This window comes from Argentina silus, assembly GCF_951799395.1.
Source record: "Argentina silus genome assembly, chromosome: 5".
In the NCBI taxonomy this organism is placed as follows: domain Eukaryota; kingdom Metazoa; phylum Chordata; class Actinopteri; order Argentiniformes; family Argentinidae; genus Argentina; species Argentina silus.
Window position 1 is genome coordinate 18,584,062 of NC_139659.1, and position 18,751 is coordinate 18,602,812.

General features: G+C 40.4%; 1 protein-coding gene across 1 annotated transcript; it reads left to right on the top strand.

Annotated features, from left to right (window-relative positions):
- The first annotated feature begins 313 nt into the window (after positions 1–313).
- LOC310804306 (5-hydroxytryptamine receptor 4) lies at positions 314–18,475 on the top strand. The gene is made up of 6 exons (XM_083669474.1): positions 314–369; positions 540–689; positions 1,484–1,684; positions 2,399–2,552; positions 3,388–3,953; positions 17,860–18,475. Exons 1-6 carry the CDS (start codon positions 341–343, stop codon positions 17,951–17,953), a joined length of 1,194 nt encoding a protein of 397 aa, XP_083525600.1. The 5' UTR covers positions 314–340; the 3' UTR covers positions 17,954–18,475.
- Positions 18,476–18,751: the final 276 nt, after the last annotated feature.

Consider the following 18,751-nt stretch of genomic DNA (forward strand, 5'->3'; position numbering starts at 1 on the left):
TACAATACATAAAATTTTCAGCATTATTGTTATTTTCAGCATCATTTAGCATCATCATAGTGATACATAAATGTAGTAGCTAATCATAATCAGTCATTGATCATAATCAGAGCAAGAAAGAAATGAACAGGACCACTGTAGTCTGTAAGAGCTCTGATGAACAGGATTACTGTAGTCTGTAGCAGCAGTTTAAGAGCACTGAGGAGCAGGACTACTGCAGTCTTTACCTCTTTTCCAGCAGTATAAGAGCTCTGATGGGGACTATGGTTGTTTGTCCACAGGGCCACAGCGTCTGGTGTGGAGGAATACCCTCTGGTGACCTCCATGCAGATAAACAGTGATGGCCACAAAATCACACCCAACTCAACAGTAAGGAGATAGACCTTAATACGTTGCATACACAAAACACTTGAAGGCCACCACCAAATTCATGCCTTCGATAATTCAATATGCTTTTGATGTGCCACACTGATAATGACTGTGTATTTCCCCATTATTGTAATAAATAATGAAATAACCATTATTGTCTGTTTCTGTAGTTCAGTCGATGAAGAAGTGGTAAACACAGAACATATACTGAACCCCTTGGAGAGGATTATTCTCACCATCTTCCTTGCCATCATCATCATCATGACCGTACTGGGAAACCTGCTTGTGATGGTAGCACTCTGCAAAGACAGACAGCTACGGTAAGTTCGCTTCCTGTCAAATAGACACCGACAGTGAGGTCACTTCCTGCCAAACAGACACCTCACTACCCCCCCTATACTAACCCTAACCCCGAGACCTCTTCTCCCTTGCTACCCCCCTGTACAAGTTCTCTCCTGCTAATAAAATATACTTAAATATACTACAAAAAAATGTTTTAGCCTACTGGCATTACGACTGCCAATGGCCCCTGGTGTGAGCATTGATTACTTTGTCTTATGATGACTGTTGGATAGATGATTCACTTACTTAAACAAATGTATTGTTGTACGTCACTTTGGATAAAGGCGTCTGCTAAATGCCATAAATGTAAACATGTAATGGTCTGAGATGCCACTAGTGTACTGTACTTAGCACAGCCTCTATAGGTTTGTCTCTCTGGTGCATAGCAAAGCACCACAGGTGGTTAAAAAATGCAATTATCATCAGGAAGGTGCACATGGGGCCGCTAGCCAGTAACACAGTTCCATGTCAGGTAAAGATATTATGTAGGCCATTGGAGTAGGCCATGGAGTAGGCCATGGAGTAGGCCATGGAGTAGGCCATGGAGTAGGCCATGGAGTAGGCCATGGAGGCACTGTGAAAAAGAAGCATGATATCATTGCATTTAGCTGTTCACTCTTGGCCAGGTCATCGTTGTTAGAATTGGTTCTTAACTGACTCACCATGTTCCATTCAAATCGAATAAGATTAAATAAACTGCCTTAATGGAAGATAATTTAGGTGTTTTCAAAACAATTACCAGTTTCTTTGTTCCTATAATTCTCCTTTATAGGAAAAAGAAAACTAACTACTTCATCGTGTCCTTGGCGTTTGCGGACCTCCTGGTGGCACTGGCCGTTATGCCGTTTGCGGCCATGGAGCTGACCACGGGTCACTGGGGTTACGGAGAGATCTTCTGTCTGGTCCGGACTTCACTGGACGTCCTTCTGACCACTGCATCTATCCTGCACTTGTGCTGTATAGCACTGGACAGGTGATCTTTAAGGGATAGTTCACTATTTTACAACTTATAATCAGATGCTTCTTACCTTGAATGTTGTCTGTGGGCCAGGAGAAACTGTAACAGCTAACTTTTGCCCATCCAGCTAACTTTGCCGCCCGCAAATCAGACATCAGCGTACTTGTTTATCCAAAAGAACCAAAAGTTGGAACACATTTTTTGGACACGTTATACTTGGTACCGACGTGATTCGGTCGGTACCCAGCCCTAGCCCCATAGGGGCTCAAAATATTATTACTGAGTATCTAAGAAAGCAACAGATGTAGCTAAAAACTGTCTGGCCTAATTAACTACACCCAAGGTCAGGGCCAAACCAGAAACAAATGTTAAAAAAGTGGAACATCCCTTTAAAATCTTAAAAACCTGCCCCACACAGAGGCAGTGTGAGTCACCATAGCATTCAGCGCCTCCACCCCCTCACTCTGCTAATCAGATTTATTCACTTCACATTATCATTCCTTCCATATTCCCTGGGTGTAAATATGACACATGACTCATGGAATTTGTAATGTGAAAATACTTTTTCGATATATATATATATTTTTTTTTTTGATTCATCCATGATGAGTCACTTTGCTTATTTGTCCTACCCAACTACCGGTACACAGGACTACTGCCACAGTTACACTTTCTATGAATATCCTCTTCATAATGCATTGTAAGCTTTATGTGTGTGTGTGTTGCCAGGTACTATGCCATCTGCTGCCAGCCGCTGGTGTACAGAAACAAGATGACACCTGTCAGAGTGGCCATGATGCTGGGAGGATGCTGGCTCATCCCTGTCTTCATCTCCTTTCTTCCCATCATGCAAAGCTGGAATGCCATTGGCATAGAGGACATCGTGAGTGTGCAATAGTAGACATAGGGGGTATTCTCAGTGAACATAACAGTGTCCATATGTGCAATACACCCCCCCCCCACACACACACACACATTCTTGATTTCATGCCCAACTCATCTCAAAGTAATTCAAACAAGTCATAGAGCCCAACCATATGTTTCTAAGTTACTTTGAGATGATTTAGGCATGAAATCGGTAGAGATTGACTTCTATTCATTTTTTGGTTACAAAATGCTAGCATTAAGCAACTAGGCTAGTGGCTTGATCACTGTGTGGATTGCAGTCTGTCCTTGTCCATACACTGCTTTCAAGGTACAGTAGGCATGAGGATTAAAATGTGATTTTGTTGTTGAGTGAACAAGAGTATCACTTTAAACTGAGGTCAAAGCCTTTTCATTTGAATAGCATTTGAAGTCTGTTGTATGAAGTCCTCTTCTAGTTTTAAAAACAACATAGACAGTGATGATTGTTGTTTGCAATGTAGACATACTGTAGATCATACAACATAGCTCCGATGTCTGAACACAAATCAGTGCTTAGAACAATCCACTACAACCGATTTCTGAACAACAATAATGTGATCATTCAGCCTAAAGTTAGTATTGAGTTACTAGACACTTAACATTAGACACTTTACATTACGTTTCTCTTTGGAACACCTGTGTAGTAATTCTGTATTTACACAGGTAACAACATTGTATTATCATGTTACTACTGTACATAGAAATCTCTTGTCTTCCATTTCCTGGTTTTGCTTGTGTGTACATGCCAGCTTGTTTGTGGACTGGTCTCTGCCTGTTTGTTAGTCATGTTTTGCTGGTCTCTCTTGCCTCAGATCGAGGAGAGGAAGTTTAGTAGCGGTGGTAGTAACGAGACCAGCTGCGTGTTCCTGGTGAACCGCCCCTACGCCCTCGTCTGCTCCGCCGTAGCCTTCTACGTGCCGCTGAGCCTGATGGTCCTGGCCTACCAACGGATCTATGTGACGGCCATGGGCCACGCCCGACAGATTGGCACGCTGAAGAGGGCGGGCTCTGCCCCTGAGAACTACCTCAGCCCCGAGCAGCACGGCTCCAGCCGCATCCGCGTGGAGACCAAGGCTGCCAAGACGCTGGCTGTCATCATGGGCTGCTTCTGCCTGTGCTGGGCGCCCTTCTTCATCACCAACGTGGTGGACCCCTTCATCCACTACAGCGTGCCTTGGCAGATGTGGACTGCCTGGCTGTGGTTGGGCTATGTTAACTCGGGCCTCAACCCCTTCCTGTACGCCTTCCTCAACCGGGCCTTCCGGCGGGCCTTCCTCATGATCCTGTGCTGTGGGGATGAGCGCTACGTCCGCCAGAGCAGCTACGGCCCCACACGGCCCTACTCTGCATCCGCCAACGGGACCTCAATCGCTCTCAGGTAGGTTGCTGCCCAGACCCACAAGTGCCGGGGCCCTGACAGAATCTGCCTTCCTCAAGTAGGTACTGAAGAATTGGAAGTAAAAAAACAACAAACAGAACAATAGAGGACAGGTTAAGAATAAGACATATATATGTATCCCCATGTACAACTTCAGACGGTTATGGACATGATAAGGCAAACTCAGTACGTGGTAAGTGGTCACATGACCAATTAACACAAGTTAACATTACGTTATATCTGACTCCAAAAGATATTTCATGGTTAATAATGATTGATAATGCTTTGCTCATCCCTATGTGACAGACAAACGATCTTATCGGATCCTAGATTCAATTAAGAATTCCCAAAATGCTAGATAAATCGGATTGTGAGGAGTTTACGCTCAAGCCAATATATGAAGCTGATGACTCACTCTACGTGTCGTTAATGATGCATGTGAACATTAGACATTAAATGGGAGAACCTTGTCACGATTATGTTGTGCTGTATTAACAGATCCTTTATCTCGCGCACAACATCACATTAATGCACATAGGAAGAATGAGAATAGAGTATCAACAAAGTAAACAATTTAACAGTTTCAAAGCAACATATGACTGTAACTTTTAACCATACGTTTAACGTGTGTCAAGGACAACACAAGAGAGTAACTCAAAGGACTTGCTGTCCTTCTCCTTAAATATCATTCCCAACAAAAGGACATAGGTGTGAGACACATTCCACGCAAAGGAATTGACAAATGGTGAGGTGCGATTTCTTCAGGATGTCCGCAAGGCATGCTCATTCAACTGTAAATAGGTATACACAATTAAATCAAGGCTGGCACCATCAAATCCATCTGCAGTGGGGTCAGGGTTAATCTAGTTAACCAGACTCTACATTGGAGAACACACCTCTTCACTAGTTTCTAGATAAACAGAGATTATATATGAGCTGGTACACCTCTTCACTGGTTTCTAGATAAACAGAGATTATATATGAATTCCTACACCTCTTCACTGGTTTCTAGATAAACAGAGATTATATATGAGTTCCTACACCTCTTCACCAGTTTCTAGATAAACAGAGATTATATATGAGTTGGTACACCTCTTTACTGGTTTTTAGTTAACCAGAGATTCTATGCTGGAGAATACACCTCTTCACTGGTTTCACAGTAAGCAGATACTCTATATTAGATGATACACACCGTTGCCAGCTTCTAGATAAGCAGAAATTCTGCATTGGATAATATACTGTACATCTTCACTGGTTTCTAGAGAGCCATTGACTCCACACAGACACGGCCCAGACTGAATTAACATCCTCCTCCTCTCTCAGGTAGGGGGAATAGGAATCTCTCAATTAATTTGGATCCAACAGAGATGAGATGTTGGCAAACACATCTGGGGTTTGGATAGAAAACCAGGTTAATCTCACGCTTCCATCAGGGTCAGGTACAATGAATATTTAGTCCACTTTTCAACATGTAGAATCATCTTCAAATAAGGCTTCAAACCTTAACTGTTGACTGCCTGTATGTCCCTCTTTCGTTTCTATCCTATCTTTAATCTATGGTATCATTCTTTTTTGAAACAGGTTTAGTTATGAATAGATACGTTGCCATTGACAACATAGTCTTATAGACCCTGAGTATAGACCCTGACACTTAACTGTCTGTTGTATGCCATACTTTTTTTGATTTGACCGTTAATGGTTTTCTCTAATCTTAGCTATATATGACTTCAGCGTATAGTAATCTCATACATGTTAGAAAAAGGTAATGGAAATTTGGAAAGTTTTTAACAGGGTATCACGTATATAATCTATGTTTAACTTAACAAGTGAAGAGGTGTATCATCTAGCACATAATCTCTGTTTAACTATAAACCTTAACCCGGGGGAGTTTATCTGCAGACCAGGGAAGAACAGGGATATAGATTATAAGCCTGTTTTTTTCCATACCCAATTTGGTCGGGGCTGGGTAGCTGGCACACACAGACCCATGTGTGAGTGAAGACACTTAAACCCACAAAGCCTTGCACCAATGGCACGCGCCCTCGATGACATCATCATCAACACAGACGCTTTACAGAAGGAAAACAAAATGGATGTGCCTCTCAAGGCTGGAATGTCAAACGGCACCTAAGTCAGTCTTACTTAGGTACTTTAGACACTCCATTGGCATATTTTATTTAGATCTTTTAGGTGTCTGTGAGGTGACTGATCTTCTGTTAGGATGACCTTTTTTGTCTCTGGCTTTTTTAAGTGCATCACAGACTATAGAGAAAGACACTTTAAAGTGCATGGTTTTAGCACATGTCTCTTTCTGTGGTGGGATTTTCTGTTATTGTTCCATGTTGTTTGCGGGTTTTTCACATTTAATGCTTATGACTTTGTTCCATATTAGGACGCGCCCATATGTTTTTATTTTATATATTAGTGGAAAAGAACATTACATTTCATGCTTAGCTGGTAACTTTGTTGCTGTGTTCACACTTGTAATGGTCACTAGTTAGATTCACGAGTGCGTAATTTAGGAAGCAGAAAAACAAACAATATTAGATGCCGTCTAATGGCTGTCTATTAAAATGTGTTTGAGACACAAAACAGATGCTCGTAATCTGATTACTGCAACTAGAATAGAAGCCGTTGGGAACTCATTCCGGATTTGGTGTTGAATATTCTTTTCCCTAGCGTTGAACTGGTTGGTACAGGAACATTTAGGCACAGTCCCATGTGCAGCCATGTGATGTTTGTGTGTGTGTGTCTGTCTGTCTGCGTGTGTGTGTGTGTGTGTCTGTCTGTCTGTGTGTGTGTGTGTGTGTGTGTGTCTGTCTGTCTGTCTGTGTGTGTGTGTGTGTGTGTGTGTGTGTGTGTGTGTGTGTGTGTGTGTGAGATATTTTTAAAGTTATTTTTATCTAGCGGTCGTAAACATGAGGGCTGATCTGATTTGAAATAATTTGCTACCCTCTGCAGTTGTTTAAATCAAGTCTTTGTTCTTTGATAAATCACTTATGTATTTCAAGTACAGTGTGTAAAGAAAACACACCACAAGGTGTGGTGTGTTTTCAGTCACAAGGCCTCTGTTGTTGTCGTTTAAGTGTTTTGCAGACAACTGTTTAGTGGGCATAAAAAGCATCAACGAGGGCTGAGTCAGAGGTTTGATTGATATAACAACAAAAACGTACTGTTTTTACTTTTACTGCCCTCCCTTTGCCTCCTCACCTTGTCAAATACTCAAGTTGCGCTTTATTTAGTTTGCCCGGTAAAATGCAACCAATGGAATAGTCATAAAAGTGCAAAAAGTAGGCCTTTTTTTTTTTTTTTTACATGGATTTGACCCAGGTCAGGACCTCTTATGAGGTTTGAGGCTGTTGTAACACTTAATTGATAGTTGTGTCATACATTCATAGTTGTGTCATAAATAACATAATTATGTCTAACTTGTGTTATGTACAGTATTGTGCATAAACGATTCCCTGTCGGTAACGGAAATCATTACTGTATGTGTTAACGCCATCAGCATGTAGAAAAACATTTTCCTCTTCTCAGTAGCTTTAGCCACACCGTATTTTCTTTCGAAAGCCGCTTTCAGGATCAGAACACAGTGTGGATTGAGAGTGTGTGTTTAGTAATCTGCAGGCAGGGGCATAACAAGCTGTACTGTACACGAAAAAACACCCAAGTGTGGTAATAATGCGAGAAGAGAAAGGAATCTCTGTTGAGTCTTGATTCACACACAGATTAGCCATAGGCTCCGGTTCACACAGGTCTAGCATTGGTTTATTCATGTTCATTCACTTAGTACTCTTTGGTTTTGTTCATATTACAAGTAAAGAGGTTTCAAAGGAAAATGTGTGATAAAAAGCAGAATCAAGTACTGTAGCAATGTGACTTTTGGGCCCCATTTTATGGTAGCGTACAGATGCTAGAATGTGGCCACAACATGGATACAGAATATTGCAGTAGCGATTGCATCATCTGTGGATCTGTTTGGGTGGTATGCAAATTGATTGGGTGCAGTGCGTCAGGTAATGTGAGTTGATGTGGGCCTTGACCAGCCTCTCAACGCACTTCATGATGACAGCTGTGAGTGCTATGGAGCGATAGCCTATTATCAAGATTCAAGATTCAAAGTGTTTATTATCATTGGCACAGTAGAAAACATGTTTCCCTGTACAACGAAATTCTTACTTTGCTGTCCGCAGATTAGAAATATCAGTGTGATATTTCTAAAGATTTAAGGAGGGGATTGAAATGTTAAGCTTTTGATGAAACATCACAAAATGAACTGATAAACAAAATCATTGTATAAATGGATAGTATGACTCCATCCATCCCTTCCGCTCTTTTTCCCTTTCTTTTCCCGGAGTCCGGAGTGCCCTTTCACCGAGCGCTGTGTCTCATATCTGTGCCCAACTCTACTATTCTCTTAGAATAATGTTTACTTGCATGAGCAGAACTTTGGACTTTTGTTTGCAATGTTGTTGAATGTTGTCAAAATTGTAATCCAGTAATGCCAAAAAGCAGGAGCTTGTCCAAACGTTGCTGAGCCATTGGTAATGATGGGCTCACTGAAAACAACATGTGGTGGGAGTTTTTATTTGAGGGATATTGTAGAAGATTGTATCAGGCTCCTACAGTCACACACACACACACACACACACACACACACACACACACACACACACACACACACACACACACACACACACACACACACACCAAACCCAACCCAGTCTGTCTATTGGCAAATGGCTGAAGCTAAGTTGCAGTGCTGGCCTTGTTCAGTGTGTGGAGCAGAAATCTGCTAGGAAAGTCTAGTCGCTGCAAGAAGTGGTGTTGGCATTCGTCTGTGCTGTCTCTGGTGAAAAAAACATTCTCTAGGACACTGAACATGACCACATTTAGGCCATGGTTACACCTGGTATTCACATGCAACATAGATTTGATCTGATACAGATGAAACGGAAAGCAAATTCAGGCCAAAACATTTTGCATTCATACATTGTATTGGGCCAGCAGTGATCAAAAGATGCTGGAATTCTTTAGCAGTTCTAAAGCATTGACTGTGTTCCTTAAAGTCTTCAATGTGCTGATATTGCTTTATTCCTCAGAGGCGATGATAGTAGGTGTGGTTATTGCAGGGTGTAGAAACCAGGTAGCCACAGGGCTGGTTAATGGTTCAACACAGTAAGATTTTATAAGGATGTCCATCAGACAAGACATTGGCTGCGGTCCAATTCCCTACCCGATCCTCTGAAGAGTTGGTGGAAGGCACGTGGTCCTCTGTGGCTCAGTTGGTAGAGCATGGCGCTAACAACGCTTAGGTATAAAATGTAATCACCAAAACTGTGGTGAATTTAAGATTCTGGTAAGTTATCTACTATTGAACAAAAATGATTTCACTGCAATATATGATATATTGCTGTCGTCTTGGCGTCTGGCCTGGTGTTTAGTAGATTGATGTGTTCTTTAGAGAGAAGGTCTGTGTTCTGTAGAGACGGACGGGTTGAGGTCAACACACAATGCATGTCTTGTTTTCACAGCTGCTATCTTGACTGCTGCTATCAACTGCTGCTCGAGTTCTCAACCGTTCTACTTTGTAAATATAAACAGCTATTGGTTTTTTGTATGGAAGTCTAATAATATCATATGTAGAGAGTAGATTATAACTCCTTGAATCATACAACTTAATCTAGTTCTCCTCTACACTGATTTTGGGACAGGAGAGTATTCCGGGTTTTCTGGATAGAGATTGAAGGGTTGGTTCAGGATTTTTCAAATTATAGTCAGATGGTTTCTTACCTTGAATGTGGCGAAGTTGGTAGTGGCTATTTAAGCAACTCTGAACCATGAATTAAAGTTTCACCTGATCCATAAACTACTTTCAACGTAAGGAACCATCTGACTTTAAATTGAAAAATCCTGAACCAACCGTTTAAGCCTAGTCCTGGACTAAATAAACATTCTCCATTGAAGATTTAATTGTAGGCCTAGGGTTAATCTAGGGTTAATCTAGGGTTAATCTGTGTCAGGTAAACCAGCCCTAGAAGTGATATAAGTAGAGGAAAGAGAAAAGGCAGTATTCATATTCTGGTGTTATTGAGTTATAATCACTTACTGCGAGATAAATGATGGTTATAGATTTCAATGCCTTGATAATTGCAGGCCACCTCTGGTAAGGTGAATGTGTTTTTGCAATGTGTATTGGTAGGGCCTCAGTGCATCTGTTTAATAACTGGTATTCTCCTCTAATCTCCAACTGTTGTTGATGCTGATATCAACAATAGGTCTGCATAGAGTCTGTCATGTAAATCAGTCTATTTGTGCTGATCACCATGGCAACTGTTTCAATAAGTTTCCAAGATGTATTGTGCACTGAAGAATATGCCCATATTTGGTCATGAGTGGGATACACATTGTGTGTTAGGTTAGGTGAGTTGGATGTCTGGCTGGTGTAGATTTGTAGACAGGCCTCCAATTTGAGATACCAGGTCAGATATTGACATTGTTGATTGCCTCATGGCCAGGGTCTCAGCTCGTAGGACTAAACTGAACTACAGTACAATAAATGCCTGCACCGTGGTGACTGGTCCTAAATGTCATCAGATATTTTCTGAACGATATATTGAAAACCCTAGATTTTATTTTACGTTCTGTTTGTTTACATAGTAACAGCAAATAACTGGCAGATGATCTCATGTGTATTTGTTTTGTCAACTGAAATAGGGTAGAATTTGAGCAGTCAGTGTACAGTGTACAGGTATACGTATACGTATACGTTTAACAGAGTTGTCGATATTGCCAGATCTGTCAGAAATTATCATTTTGAATCATCTCTCCTCAGTTCAAGACAAGCTTTGGCAAGATTTTGCTTCCAAGCAGTTGCCAATATAATCCTGCACCCTTCCATTCTCTTCCATAGTAATGATTGACCATTTAAACATAGGCATGGACGAATTTTGTCTGCTATGTGTGAGTCTTGATTCCATCAATCCACAGTTTCCCCTAGAGATTCCGAAATGTTAAAGCCAGAGGTTTGGAAAGTTCACATATCACCCCTTGGTTCTGTTGACTTTGGATTAAGAGTTTAGAAGGTTTATTCATGTTTGAACATTCCTTATCAACCTGCTTGCTCTGACCGATGTTAATTCGGTGTTTACACTGTTCACACACGGCCACACCTGTATTGTACTGCAACACAATGTAACCAACCGTAGACAAACATGGCCATGTAACAAAGTTGAGTTCCTTTTGTAAATCATACATGCATGCACACACGCACACACACACACACACACACACACACACACACACACACACACACACACACACACACACACACACACACACACACTATTTTTAGACTTCAACCATTTTTTTCAGGCACTATTGTAGGACGATCCAGATAGTTTTATAGTTTGTACATGAACATCTTTGTTATTTAGTACTTACAGCTGTGAATACCTGTCTTGACATTAATGGATGAACAAACCTATTCAGTGAGTGAGCCAGTATCACATTAGGAGTACAGGTTCTCTGACCAATAAACCGCCTCTCTGTGTCTCTAGGCCAACCATAACATGCTTTTTCTGTATGCTATGTATGTATGTAAGGCTTAACAGATATGGCCAATTTACACAAATGCTTGGAATTAACTGTAAATAACTGCTGTCAGTGAACTGTAAATTGAAGTATGATGAAAGGAGTAAGTAAAGAAGAAAGAAGAAACATTGAACAAATATACAGAAATTCACAAGAAATCTGTCTTCAGAGGCCAACACATTGGTATGACCCTGAAATAGACAATAAAAAAGTGAAGGCTTAGAATTTTAGGAATGACTGTGATAACGTCAGTGGAAAATGAGATGGCTGGCTTTTATGAAGTCTTTTTCATTTTCTTCAAAGGAAACAAACTTGATTTGGACTGTAGTAAGACTTACTGTAGTTTTTTTTACTTGGAATAACAAGTCAGAGCTGATCTGATTTGATTCACTTGTGGTAATGAATTTTCCTAAGGTATATGGGGTTTATAACCGTAAAGGGGAGTTTAAACATAGCTCATAAAGGGAGGCCCTCAAATGCTGAGGATGTTTCTGATGTTATCCCCGTTTGTCTTGATGTACTGAAATCACTTCCTGACCCGAAGGCACCTTGCAGGGTTTCATTTGTTTCAGTCTAAAAATGAAGGCTCTAGTCAAAGTCATTCCTTATGTAGTTTTTGATCATATATGAAAACAACAAAAACATTTATTGCAGTTTAGCATTATTTTGCACACAATAAACAATATAAAGTCAGGTTTTTATATTATTTCACAATATCTCTTTGTGCCATAGGCACCTGATTCAAACTATATATATCTTACTTTTGTACATGCCTCATAACACAACCCCTCCAGGCTCTGCAGACTATGCTTGCTTGTTCCCTATATGAGATGGACTCTGTGGATACTTTTAAAAACTTTCAGTCAAAAGATGATGTAGGATTATTGTCCTCCAGCGGAGAATTAAACACATGTTTTGAAGCTTGTGAACAGAACACATGATGCAGTGCATAAGAAATGTTTAGTTAATTTCTGAAATTACAGTATAATCGCCAAGGACCGATCAGGGTGATAACAGTATAATTGAGAAATACGGAAACAAAAATAAATCAATTCATTCATTTATTCATATATAGTGTTTTTACAGGGACTCAAATGCCTTTACATTTCATTGTACTGTATTGGAGGAACTCACTGTAGGGGGATCCTGGGGGATGCCATGGCAGCTATTTTGGGCCAGAAAATCATCAGCCATCACAGTGGAGAGATGATGAGTGAATTATAAAATATTGAGTTAGTTCGGGTTGAGCTTGCTTTTATGTTTCTGATCCATTATCTTGGAATCATTCTACCTGCAGTTGATTGAATTAGGGCTAGTGTTGTTTTTCAGTTAAGCCGAAATCCCAATGTCTTCTAACAGTCCTTGGATCTTGCAGACAGGGTGCTTTATTCTATTCTTTGTGACTCCAGGTTTTTGTAAATATCTCCTATTTCAGGCCCAGTTGTTCTTCATTTGAAATTAGATGGGACATGATAGGGATTAGCTAGAGCTGGGGGAAAAAAGAAATGTATTTGTTTTTAGTGGCAGAACTTATCTTTCACAGCATATTTTGGCAATAAGAAAAGCTTGTGTCCTTGGGTACTGCAGCAATGTCACATGCTGTATTCTGAAACCTGTAAGATAAGGTAGGAGTATCCTTGTATCTCCATAAAAGCAGATTTATACACTCTTTGATGTCAAAACAAAATCATATCAACCCAATCAACAATGAACGACTGTGGAAACTGGCGTCCACCTGATTCGGTTCTGAAGTCCAGTGTTTTGGTTTTGGTTTCCAACCCAGTGTCTCTCTGGGCCTCGAGAATTCAATACCGATCACATTATAGTTTGAAAAGCTGAACTGTGGAAAAAGAATCAGGATGAAATTAAAAAGCAAATTAGTCAATAAAGCCTTCCCTGAAAATGAACTTGTTCAAATAATGGTCCAGCCTCTCTGTTGATGTAGAGACCTTCTGTGTATTTGATTCAGGCTTAGGGGATAATCTGTGTTCGAATATTGTCGGAGGTCTCCGAGAGGACGATGGATAGCAGACATCTGGACTGCTCCTGAAGTCCTGTGCCAATAACCTTCTATACTGTATTTCAGCAGTAATAGCAGCAGCTGAGATTGATCCACTGTTGATGAAGTGTTAATATCATCAATGCATATTTCATATTTTTAACGAGATGACCACCATTTGTTCATTAGTTCGAACGAAGGAATTTGAACCCAGGTCTCTTGTATACCACAGGACTGTGTAAGCCTGCCAAGGCATTAGCTTGGGCAGCTAACACAAGTCTTCATGTCTCAGACAAGATAACTCATCATCACATGAGCTAGGTACACCGTGCCACCTCTTTACCGATGACACCCCTTTGACCTTTGACACAGCGTCAGTATGACCGACTATGTTCGAACATGAGTGCCCTGCGTGCCACAAGACTGTTTAGCCAGCTAAAACCTAGACATTAGCTCTGTGATCTAATTCAAGTCCTCAGCAAGGCTACTCATCGCTTGAGTGTGATTTCCTGAACCACCTAGGATAGAGATGGATACAGTTAGGTCTGGAAATATTTGGACAGTGACACAATTTTCATAATTTTGCAATTGAATTGAAGTGCAGACTTTCAGCTTTAATTCAAGGGGTTGAACAAAAATATTGTATGAAACGTTTAGGAATTGCAACCATTTTTATACACAGTCCCCTATTTTCAGGGGCTCAAATGTAATTGGACAAATTAACATAATCATAAATAAAATGTTCATTTTTAATACTTTGTCGAGAATCCTTTGCAGGCAATGACTGCCTGATGTCTGGAACCCAGACCACTTCTTTGCCTTAAAAAACTCCTGGGTTGCTTTCGCAGTATGTTTTAGGTCATTGTCCATCTGTACTGTGAAGCGCCGTCCAATCAACTTTGCTGAATTTGGCTGAATCTGAGCAGACAGTATATCCCTAAACACTTCAGAATTCATCCGGCTGCTTCTGTCTTCTGTCACATCATCAATAAACACTAATGACCCAGTGCCATTGAAAGCCATGCATGCTCATGCCATCCCACTGCCTCCACCGTGTTTTATAGATGATGTGGGATGCTTCGGACCATGAGCCTTCTCCAAGCCTTCTCCATACTTTTTTCTTCCCATCATGCTGGTACAGGTTGATCTTAGTTTCATCTGTCCAAAGAATGCTATTCCAGAACTGGGCTGGCTTTTTTTAGATGTTTTTTTTGGCAAAGTCTAATCTGGCCTTTCTATTCTTGAGGCTTATGAATGGTTTGCACCTTGTAGTGAACCCTCTGTATTTGCTCTCATGAAGTCTTCTTTTTATGGTAACTTGGATAATGATATGCCTACCTCCTGGAGAGTGTCACTTGGCTAGATGTTGTGAAGGGGTTTTTCTTTACCATGTGAAGGATCCTGCGATCATCCACCACTGTTGTCTTCCGTGGACATTCAGGCCTTTTTGTGTTGCCGAGCTCACCAGTGCTTTCTTTTTCTCTCAGAATGTATCAAACTGTTGATTTGGCCACTCCTAATGTTGCCGCTATCTCTCTGATGGATTTTTTTTGTTTTTGCAGCGTAAGGATGGCCTGTTTCACTTGCATTGAGAGCTCCTTTGACCGCATGTTGTGCGTTCACAGCAACAGCTTCCAAATGCAAATCCCACACTTGGAATCAACTCAGACCTTGTACCTGCTTAATTGATAAAAAAATAACAAAGGAATAGCCCACACCTGTCCATGAAACTGCTTTTGAGTCAATTGTCTAATTACTTTTGGTCCCTTGAAAAAGAGGGGGCTACATATTAAAGAGCTGTAATTCCTAAACCCTCCAATTTGGATGTGAATACCCTCAAATTAAAGCTGAGAGTCTGCACTTTAAGCCCTGTAATTTGTATAACTGTGACTTGATTATGTTTTGGTAAACAGCTAAAATAATTGACAATCACAATTAAACAATTGTGTCAGAGTCCAAAGATACACTCACCGGCCACTTTATTAGGTACACCTGTACAACTGCTCGGTAACGCAAATATCTAATCAGCCAATCACATGGCAGCAACTCAATGCATTTAGGCATGTAGACATGGTCAAGACGACCTGCGGAAATTCAAACCAAGCATCAGAATGGGAAAGAAAGGTGATTTAAGTGACTTTGAATGTGGCATGGTTGTTAGTGCCGGACAGGCTGGTCTGAGTATTTCAGAAACTGCTGATCTACTGGGATTTTCACGCACAACCATCTCTAGGGTTTACAGAGAAAAAGAGAAAATATCCAGTGAACGGCAGATCTCTGGGCGAAAATGGCTTGTTGATGGTCAGAGGTCAGAGGTCAGAGGAGAATGGCCAGACTGGTTTGAGATGATAGAAAGGCAAAAGACCATCTCTGAACACACAACACGTCGAACCTTGAAGCAGATGGGCTACAAAAGGGGGTCCAACCCAGTACTAGCAAGGTGTACCTAATAAAGTGGCTGGTGAGTGTATATGGACCTAACTGTATGTGCATCAACAAATAGGATTACAGTGTATCACAGTATGATGTTATTGTGGCATACACAGTTTTAGTATTTTGATGCAATATATGTATAATATTTGTAAAAGAGTATAGTGTGTTCATTTTGTGATGTACGATGTTTGTATTTCTTTGAAAAGATGTTTCCCCTTTCGTTGTAGGCCTACATCAGCCTTCCTTTGGGAAAATAGCTATTTTATCCACTATTCCTTATTGCTTAATGTTCTAGTGAGCACAGATAAGGCCTGATTATTTAATGTTACCAACTTAAAAGATGATTCAATTTGTTAGTTCTAGGCCTGATGCTTTCTCTTCACTTGTTGGATGTTGTATTAAGTGACAACGATCTAAGCTATGAAAAGGGACACATAATGTACTTGCGCTCGCTAGACATTCTCTTTGGGAGTCATTTGGATGTCTGATAGATGTTGGAATGTTTAGGTCAAAATAGGCATGCATAGAGTCAAACCACAGGCCTACAGGCCTAGTTCCCCTTTTGACCTAACAACATGTTCTGTTGATGTTGTGTGTTTGACCATGTGTGGGTTTATTTTGGCACTAGTTCTTTCAGAACATGTTGGTGATCCCCAATTTCTCAAAGATGTGGACAACACTGTTGTAACATTGTTGTTACGGTAATGACGAGTTTGTGCTACATCCAAAGATGTTGCCTTTTATGTTATCAGTTATGTCTTATCTGTGATGTCTCTAACTTAGTATGAGAGTTTGGGGAGACAACACTGCCAAAGCATTTACATGCTCAATGTAAACAAGATTCTGGAGAGTTCAGGGGTTACTATGGGGGGACTTCAAACCCAATTTAGTTCAAACCTGGGAAAATCTGGTATGGAGAGCTATTTTTGCTCTTACACCATAAACACAGCCCAAACTGAATAAAAATATCCTGGAAAACAATGGAAACATAAAATGATGCCCTAAAGACATGGAATACATCATTGGGAACCAAACATCCAATTTTGGTTATTTTCCTTCAGTTTTCAATTGCCTATTTTTAATTAAATTCAAGTTGACCCAAACAAAACAATGACTTGCTTGTTTACTTGTTTTACCCCGTGGGTATTCGTAAAGGGGTTTGATGGTCTGATAGTGATACAAACGTTTTGACTCATCAGAGTGATTTCAGCTCTGAATCCTAAAACAACCCCCTACCCCCCAGACACTTGATCTGTAGATATGAGAGAACTGGATAGGTTTAAGCAATATGGTAACACCTCCCTAGGGTCATGTGTAATTTTCCTCCATCTTACTTAGGCCTAGGTCTGTCAAATCCCCTCTGATCTACAGGAGTGTTCACAGGGTTAAGGGCTAGGCTAAGAGCTGATTCTGAGTTTGTTGGACTCCAGACAGGGCTGTCTTGGCCAGAAGCAGTGAACACAAGACCTTCTTATTGTTTAGAGCCTTAGAGAGAGGCTCAGATAGGGCTCCAATAGGCTTGAGCATAAATGCTGAACTGAGCAAAAAAATCAGAACAACTCTACACCTTGTCTTTAACAATGTTTTTGCGAAAACGGTGGTTATTCCACCACAGTTTTAGTGAACAGTCTGTAAATACATTGCAAATCATCCAAACCCAAGTTGCAGTAGCATCTCATAGTGTTTATTATTAATATTGCAGTTGGCTGACTTTGCTGACTTTTTGGCACTTTTTTGCTCATATAAATTAGAGCCCTTAGTCCACCAGTATGATTAAAAACCCAATACTCATATGATTGACACTCAGTCTTTAACTTGACTTCATCAGTTTTGTTTTCTTCTGATATTTAACAATAACTCATTTCCATTCTCCCTCTCCAGGCTCTCGTTTCTTCCCAACCGAAGCTACAGCGACAACGGCAGGAGGATTCTGTCCAATGAGATGGAATCCCAGGAGTCCATGGGCGTTCTATGATGACGTCAACAAACAAACAAACAAACCAACAAACATTGATGTACGTACAGAGTAGAAATGCATTTGGATATGTTTAGTTCAGAGATTCTGACTGAGCTGAAGGGCTTGAGAGGATTGCGAAGACAATCATTTGTAGATAGAACTGTAAGACCATGGTTTGTGAAAAAAAGGGTTAGGGTTAACCCTAACCCACTGTGTGGTCAATAAAAAACATAACACATTAACACACATGACTAGATCAAAAGCCAGTTCAAGTGCTTCTGGAATAAGTCAATCAACCGTGATAACAAGATGTACATTTGTGGTAGATTTTCCCCAGGGTTCCTGTGAAAACAGTGTGGATGAGGATCTCTCTTGGTCCTGCTAGTGGCTTCTATTTTGTGAGGAGAGCTACATTTTATCATGTCAATCAATCTAGCATTTACTATTTATATTATTTTATTAGGGTTCTTTGACATGAACTATTGTATCTGAAAACAATGATGGTATGAAAGAAATACAGTATAAAACTTATCTACACAAATTTATTTATTTCAATGTCCAGCTTCAAAGATAAGGAGCAATGATGTATTGTTACTGTGTGACAACGTTTTATAGTTGAGCAGTTTTGCATTGTGTTGCATGTACTATTGGTGATAATAAATGTTTAACTTTTGAATGCTTCTTGCAACTACAACACATGATATTCTAGCCTATTGATGCCTTAAAGCCACACTTCGTAGAATGTGCATACAATCAAAGAGTAGGCCACCAAGAAAAAAGTTAACAATGAAGCAAATACTGTACATCCTTGCTTTC